General features: G+C 37.9%; 1 protein-coding gene across 1 annotated transcript in view; it reads right to left on the bottom strand.

Annotated features, from left to right (window-relative positions):
• Positions 1-2,806: 2,806 nt before the first annotated feature.
• LOC105443366 (carboxyl-terminal PDZ ligand of neuronal nitric oxide synthase protein-like) overlaps positions 2,807-8,626 on the bottom strand; it is a 38,748-nt gene continuing 32,928 nt past the window's right edge. The window contains exon 6 of the mRNA XM_030997375.1: positions 2,807-4,361. Coding sequence (XP_030853235.1) covers positions 3,711-4,361 — 651 coding nt within the window. The 3' untranslated portion in view covers positions 2,807-3,710. The remainder of the gene's footprint in view (positions 4,362-8,626) is intronic.

The following is an 8,626-nucleotide window of genomic DNA, read 5'->3' as shown; positions in this document are numbered from 1 at the left end:
TACCCGTATACAGAACTATATGTTTACAAAAAAAAATATTACTTGTGGGTTAAAAGCATTAACAAAACCTCCATTGTTATTGGAATTGATATTCTTTGACAATAAGCTAGGTGAGTTAACTTTCCATCATATTAAACCATGTGATTCTATTATATGTCAATTTCTTGCTGTGCTAAGGAATTCAATAGCAGCTATTGAAACCAGTCATCTATTTCAGTAGGTTCTCTGCACATGTATTATCTCCTGATAAAAGTCTTTATATCACAAATATTTCCCCAGGAATGTGAAAGGAAATGTAACAAATCACATTTACAACGTCCAGAAATCTCCCTTTTGCCAAGAATCATAGAATTCTGTAAAAAAAATTTGCTACATCCTAGCATATCTTATGCATTAGAACAAATCTGGGGGGTGTTTCACAAATATCCCAAGTCCAACTTAACTCAAAGTTGGACTTAAACATTATGGAGAGCCATTCGTAGCCTTGAAATACAATATATTCTAAAGCAAAAATTTAAGTATTTTAGACTTTTTATAAATTCCACATCAAGAACATGAAATCTCCTTGATAATAGAAAAAACGAATGATTTGAATCAATATTTTATGCCTTTTAAAGTAACTTTTACAAAATATTTTCAAAGATGCTTTCCATAATTTTTAAGTCCAACTTAGAGATAAGATCAACTTAGGATCTTTGTGAAACACCCCCTGTATAATGATGAATGTAACAGGATAAGGAATGTTTCTTTCTACCTTCCCTGTATATCATCTTCATTTATTACATGGAAACATAATGGAATGCTGAACAAAAAATATGAATATATTCCCAAGAAAAATTCTTCTCTGAATCAGTTTCATATCCTCAATATCTTCTAATATAATAATATGCCTGCAAAAATAATTTGAATACCATGTACATATACGCCTGTTACAATTTTTTCCTCAAGAAAAAAAAAATCATTAAAATACTCTTTCATCACAAATATATATATAGATCTAACACATCACTGGCATTGGCAGACATTAGATAAAAGCTGACATTTTTTTGAGGCTGAAAACAAAGTGCTAAACATATAAATCTGCCATTTTCATGATATTCACATGTTTTCTACTAATTTCATTACTGGAAGCAGTGCACACATAAAGTTTTTCTTATTTTACAACTGTCCTGGCTCTGATATCAATTTACATAATGAAGCCCATACCTCACATCAAGTTTATTAAAACAATATTAGGATGCATTTCCTTATGTACAATATAATACAAGTGCAATATAGCTCTCTATATGAACATATCCATGCAATCCTGATAATAGAAAAAGAAAAAATAACATCAAAGTTACCATAGAACATACAATTAAACCTCTCTACAGCAACCATACACTGTGAAACATGATCTAACATGGCTAGGAGGTCTTTCTATAAAGGTCAAGTCATAAAATCTGCATCTAAATTCATCAGCGTAAAATTCTGGCCTTTTTTGCTCCTTTCTTTTGATGGCAAATTTTTAGTTGCCAATTTGATGATTACCTATAATTCAAAAATGACCTTTAGTGCGAATTACAGGTTTTATTTCTCGCCTCAAGCCTGTATCCCAATGATGTTACACATGCATACAAAAATATGCTATCTATTCAAGATAATTAAAAAGACATGATATTACTACTCGCACTGTTTTTAAAAACCAAGTGATTATTTCAGCCTATGTATTGTTCGGTATAAAAACAAAACTCGTTTTAAATAGCGACATTTATACGAAAATTGATATCCAATATTATTCAATTCAATTGTTTCATGTCATGTACAATGTAGAGCTTTTTACGAGTTTTTTTTTATCGAGTTTACAGGTTTGTCAACAGAGCTTGATTAAAAACAGATCCAATCAATGCAAGTTGAAAAAAAGATTTTAAAAGGTTAAAAATAGCCTAAATTGCTTGAAAGTGATGACATTCCAAAATCGTTTATAATGTTTTTCCATCTGCTTTTCGTGCTATTTCTATTGTCATATCATAAAACTCACACCATGCATGATGAATTGGAAGTAAAAAAAGTCCACTAAATTGGCCTTTTAGGTCCAAATGTCTAGATATCAAAATCCTAATTATCTATTGACAAAATGAACCTGCTAAAATGATTTGGAGAATCTAAAACTCATCATAGTGTTGTTCTCTCAATTCATCATCATCATCATCTGCTATTTTGTACACCATCTCTTCTAAGCTATATAAATCATTTCATCTTTCATACAAAATATACAGACATTTATTTTATTTGGTCGCAAATCTCCAACTTCTCTAGTAACAAGTTATCATCGATGTAAAGAGGGGTTGGGGGAGAGAGAGAGAGAGAGAGAGAGAGAGACAGAGAAGCATTGCATAATACATCATATCATGCACAATGACACATTCTATGATACACATATACAAAAGGAGAATAATCTCAATATATTATGAGAACATTTCTTGTTCTGATCATCAGAATGGATGTACATTGATTTCAGATGCACACAAATGGCAGATCATGATTTGAATGGTTCCGATCGGATTCAGCTGGTATAAAATCTTACTCTCCAAGATGGTTCATTCTTTTACAAGGATGTATAGGTAGTTATTGCAGCGAATCATTCACAATTGCAAGTTTTCAGTAGCAGCCTGTAGAAGCCTTTGTGGAGGTTGTTAAAAGAATCTGGCAAATATGCTAAAGTGAGTCCATGTATCAAAAGACCACCTGTCTATAAAGACCACCTGTCTATAAAGACCACCTGTCTATAAAGACCACATTTGCCTTGAACAGTATTTTTCATTGCCACCTGTTCTTACGTAACCCTTGCATAAGGACCACATGCTTACATATATGACAACTGTTTTTCTTGTCTCCCTCAAGGGCCCGGTTGCATAAAACGTACCATTGATGGTAACTTTGCCACCAATGGCAACTACCATGGTAACAAGGCTCAACAGCCAATCAAAATCAAGGTTTCCATGGAAGTTACCATTGATGACAAAGTTAACATCAAAGGTACTTTTTGTGCAACAGGTCCCAGATGTCTTTAAGTACAGGATTGACAGTATCATCAGCCTCTTCACACAAGCTACCACATGGCGCTACCATAAAGGTTTCAATCGTGAATGTCACTCAACCAACAAACCTGACAGAGAATGTCTAGAGGGATTCTATTTCTTCAAAGGTCATTGATTCTAGAGCCCTTGGTGGTCTAGGAACCCCAGAGTCTTCTGAGTTCTCTGTGTTCTCATCATCACTGAAGCTAATGTGTAGTTTGGTGTCTGGGATGGCTAGGTCCGACTGAGGGGACGTCGGGGACTGGGGCGATTGGAGACTGGAATCGGGGGTGGTAGACATGTCTTCTTCTTCTTCGATGCTACCAGATCTCTTAGCCTCCTTCATCGCCTCCACGCTATGGATGCTCCCCCGCGCTTGGTGGTAGCTCTCTCTTGAATCCCGCGATGATGTCGACTTGCGCTTGGACGGCTTGTCGATTGGTTCGATGACGTTGGAGAGGCTATCGTCCAGCTGAGGTTGAGGGGTGGGCGGGGCCGAATTAGATGTGAGCTCTACCGCCATCTCGTAGGACGGGGGCGTGGCATTCATCTCAACCGGGAGTGAGCCCCGATGCGATGGTGCGGACATTTTCCTGGCTGAATTATGTTGGTTATTGTTGGCTTTCACCTCGGTCTGGTTGTGCCCAAGGGCTAGAGGATTCGCCGTTGCGTCTTGCATAGGAGCGGGAACGATGATACGTATATTGCCATTACCGTTTGATTCGCACTGTCTCGAATCCACCACGTATCCTGCATATGGAATACTCGAACTCGACGTATCAAGGTTTGCACCCTGCGACATTCTGCTGCCGCATTATCTTCTGAAATGTTCAGCTTCTTGAGGTTCATGACAGCACCTTCTTCATCGATGGACACCGTGAAGTCTTCCTGCTGGTTCTCCTGTCCGTCGTTATTGAGCTCATTGTTGCTATCGCTCATGCTGCTGAGGCTCTGCGCCCCTTGCATGGTGGGCATCGCCTCCGTCGAGATGTTCATGGGTGCCATACCGACCCCCATGCCGCGCCCAAAGTTGGCATTCTCGTAGACGGCCTGGCTATGGTCCATGCCTCCGTTTAAGAGGAGTGTGTCTTCCATAAGCGGGAACTCTGGCAGGACCAGACCGTGTGGTGAGAGACCGTAGTCCACCCCTAAGGGCAAGGGGGGTGGGATGGTGAAGGGGTTACCAGGACTGTGGGCCATCGAGCCATGGAACTTGGACTCCAGGTCCTGTATGTGCGTCACCAGTTCTTGTTGATGGTTCAGCAGGTCTCGGTTGTATAGCAGAAGCTGATGTACTCTCGTCTGTAGAAGATCAAAGAGAAAGAGAAAGGGGAAAAGAAAAATTACAAATAAGAAAAAATGAGTAAAAAGCTAGTGCTTGTAATCAGAAAGAATTCAGGCTACAGACTCCGTCCCTTGGATAGGACGTTAAATGGAGGCCCTGTGTAAAGGAGAGTCACCCCTGTTGCACGTTAAGAACCCACTGCACTATTTGTATAAGAGTAGGGGGAGTAGTGGTCCACCTACATCCCCTGATCAGGCCGAATATATACAGCATCTGCAAGAATCTCCAGTATTGAAGGAGGCAGATTATCTTGAAGAAGAGAAGAAAAAGAAGCTCTCTGAGAAACTTAGAAATGGTATTGCAATGACGTAACGTACATCAGCAGGAGAGTCTTTTAAACTACCCAGCATTCAATACTTCAAGAAAGCAATACAAACCTTCCTCTACTAACTATATCAACCCTTTAAAAACAAAAAGAAGATATAAATTCAATTGATCAGCACTAAACATATGGTTTCTCAAAAAAACATACAGGCATTTCATGGAGAAGAGATGTGATTTTACCCTTACACACATGAAGATATACCAGTATTAAAAGCTTTAAAAAAAAAAAAAAATTGCTTCCAGCACCTAAACTGTGAAGCATTGAGAATTGTTTCTCTACATCCCCTGTATTCACACATTTTATTTTATGCTTTGACTACTGTGCAAGATCCGCATGGCAAAGCTTAGGGAATAGAAATCCAGTATGAAACAGTTGATAGAGGTAAACCGATTCTCATTTACACAACTGGGCCCTGTTTCATAAAACTTGATACCAATAACAAGTTACAAGCTACTGTTATAAGCTACTGAAATCCTTGCTTCTGATTGGCTGAGAGCAAACTTGATATCAATAACAAGTTACAAGCTACTGTTATAAGCTACTGAAATCAAGGCATCTGATTGGCTGAGAGCAAACTTGATATCAATAACAAGTTACAAGCTACTGTTATAAGCTACTGAAATCCTTGCTTCTGATTGGTTATCTGCAGATTTGTCACTGATATTAGTCATTTGCCATTGAAAAAAAAGCTTTGTGAAACGGGTCCCAGAAGCCTCTCAGACTGGACCTTCATACATCAAGGGAAAATGGGCAATATAGGGAAAATGGTAACAAAATCGAAACAAACAAGAAATAGGAAAGTTGAAGTCTTATGTTGTTTGCAAGAGGGGGATATTTTTCACAGGAATTGTATTTGACAATTCTTTTATAGTCTCTCCAGGCAACATCAGAACACGTGAAAGTTGGGTTGTGTTTTTGAAGGCGAGCCATGATGTGTTTTTATGTAATAATGACTTGGCTAATTTATGAAACAGTGCCCAGACCAAGTCAGTAAAAGTACATGATGTATTTTGTTTTTTACTTGGCTTTTTTATGAAACAAGGCTCAGGCTTGGTCAGTAAACATGAAGACGGACTGTCTTTCTGAGGGGCAAGCAATGTTTTCCATTTTGACTCAACTGTTATATGAAAGAGGGCCAAATAAAAAGGTGGGCTGTATTTCTGAATGCAAACCATGAATCATGTCATGATATCTTCTTCTTATTATTATTGTGACTCAACTATCATATAAGTTGGCCCAGGCCATGCCGATTAATGCGACTTTGGACTAAGTGTGCGAAGACAAGCCAGATATGTTTCTACCCAGTGAAACCTGTCTGTAAAGACCACCCGAGGGAGACAAGAAAAGTGGTCTTTATAGGCAGGTGGTCTTTATGTACAGGTTCCTTTAGTACATGTTTCAATGGAAAACCATTTTCAAGGGAAACAAAAAATGTGGTCTTGGTAGACAGGTGGTCGCTAAAGCAGGTTTGAATGTATTATGATTTGGCTGTTTAATGAAACATAGCCCAGGCCAACTCATTACATCTGGAGGTGGGCTAGCTGTCTTTCTGATGGCAACCCCATGTTATAGCATACATGATGTCTTCTATTTCGACTTCTCTGATTCACCACTTCCTTCCCCTTCCTCCATGACTCAAGGCGTTCCTTAACCCCTCCAATCCCACCCGTGTCTAGCCCCAGACAGACACAGACACAATCCAATGGGGGTGTCATCACTCCTCTCTTCGTCTCAGATCGACAAACGTCATCTCGAGTTCTGATGATTGCAAATTCTTAAATTTGCACAGAATCATACAGAGATTGTAAACATAGGCCAAAAATTTGTGATATCTGTGAAACTGATTTGATATCAAAAGCATTATGAGTAATAGGCAATGAAGTGGTTTGTTTTGTAAGCTAGATCAATAGAACATGTAGCCATATACATGCACTTCTAAACTGGAGCATTTTCATGTACGGTATATGGTTTCAGTATGTATGTACCTTGTTTACAGTTTGCTGAGCTAAACAATTTTAAATACTGACCAATAAACATTTTCACAGTGACTTTAAAGCCTGTCTGTACTAGTTTAGCCAGAAGGAATTATACCACCCAGCAAGGTTACTGACAGGTGGTTATCTCATCAACTCGGCTCTCAATTAACATGAGAAAAAGAGGATCATGGGGGACCAACGAGCACCGTTTTGGCATTGTTTTCTATATAGAGAGAGTAAGTAGCTACAAGTAAATGTAGTACAGTGGGGCTTTAAGGCAGCACATTTTCCCTTCAAAAGCAGTTACCTAATCAGACCTCAGAACTTACCTTGTTATAAGCTACTGTGATTCAGGGCCTTGTTATAAGCTACTGTATCAAGGCACATTGTTACAAGCTACTGTGTCAGGGTGCATTGTTTATGTTTAGGTAACCCAGTATAATCCAAGCAGGCAAGACGGAAGGTGCCTCTAGAGATCTCACTGAAGACAGGAAGCTCATCCTCAAGATGCCGTTGTATCAAATAGGCAAGGTCAGAATGGGAAGAAACTAACCCCATTCTTGGAGCAACATCAAGTAACAGATTCTATCAATTTTCCTGTACTATTTTCCTTTCTCCTGTATCATGTGCTTATCAACATGGTTTGAAGATTTTTATAATGAACACTCTTTACTTTCTACAGTAGTATTTATCTTTCTTCTGCATTATTTGCCTTTCTCCTGTATCATGTGTTTATCAACATGGTTTGAGAATTTTTATATCTAACACTTTTTCCAGCATTATTTATCTTTCTCCTGTCTTATCTCCTTTATACCAACATGGTTTAAGGATTTTACATTTGACATTCTTATTTTCTCCTGTATTCTTTGCCTCACTCTGCAGGTCTTACTGCATTTGCTTACTAACATGGGGGTGTTTCACAAAGATCCTAAGGTGAAATTATCTCTAAGACGGACTTAGCAATTATGGAAAGCCGTTCGTAAATCTATGGAAATATTATGTAAACGTTATTTTAAAAAGCATAAAATGTTGATTCAAATCATCAACATTTTTTATTACCATGCAACAGGGATTTCATGTTATTGATGTGGAATTTATAAGAAGTCTAAAATACTTCAATTTTCACTTTATTTTAAGGCTACAAATGGCTCTCCATAATTTTTAAGTCTAACTTAGAGTTAAGTTCAACAAAGGATCTTTGTGAAACACCCCCATGGTTTGTTATTTATTAATTGATAGGTTATCTAACTTTCTCCTGTATTCTTTGCCTTTACCCCCGTCAAGCCTGTCTGCATCATTTTGTAGACACAATGGTTAGAGGATTTTACATTTGATGCACAAACTTGCTTGAGGATCAAAAGATTAGATGACAAACTAAATGAAATCCTTAACATGAAAAACCTTAGAGGCGAGAACAATGAAAGAGATTAAATGCACCTCGTGGTAAACCTTCATGATGACAGGTTTAACAAGAAAACCTTCCAATAAGCACATGAAGTCATATCCATTGTTAAAGGTTTGACTGACATTATTTAATAAATGCTGATCTGAACTACGAAAAGCGCAATAGTTCATAGAATTGCATTTACCCTAAAATACATCATTTAACTAAAATCTATTTTGAAAGATCTGTAAATGATGAACATAATCATATATGATATACACAAATTGTGCATAATTTTCACTAGAATACTAGGAAATTATACAGTGTGAAAAGAGTAATGTATAATTAGAATGCTGCCAGTCAATTTTTTTAATACACAGCAGCTTTTATATGACCAGTCAGAGCATTCTACTTTAAGGCCTGTCTGCACTGGTTTGGCCAGGAGGGATTAGACCTCCCTGCAAGGTCACTGACAGGTGGTTATCTCATCAAATCAGCTCTCAATTAACATAAGAAAAAGGGGATCTTGGGGGACCA

Source organism: Strongylocentrotus purpuratus, unplaced genomic scaffold (assembly GCF_000002235.5).
Source record: "Strongylocentrotus purpuratus isolate Spur 01 unplaced genomic scaffold, Spur_5.0 spur5_scaffold_4, whole genome shotgun sequence".
Lineage (NCBI taxonomy): Eukaryota > Metazoa > Echinodermata > Echinoidea > Camarodonta > Strongylocentrotidae > Strongylocentrotus > Strongylocentrotus purpuratus.
Note: the sequence above shows the minus strand (reverse complement) of the source record. Positions and strands in the feature narration are given on the sequence as shown.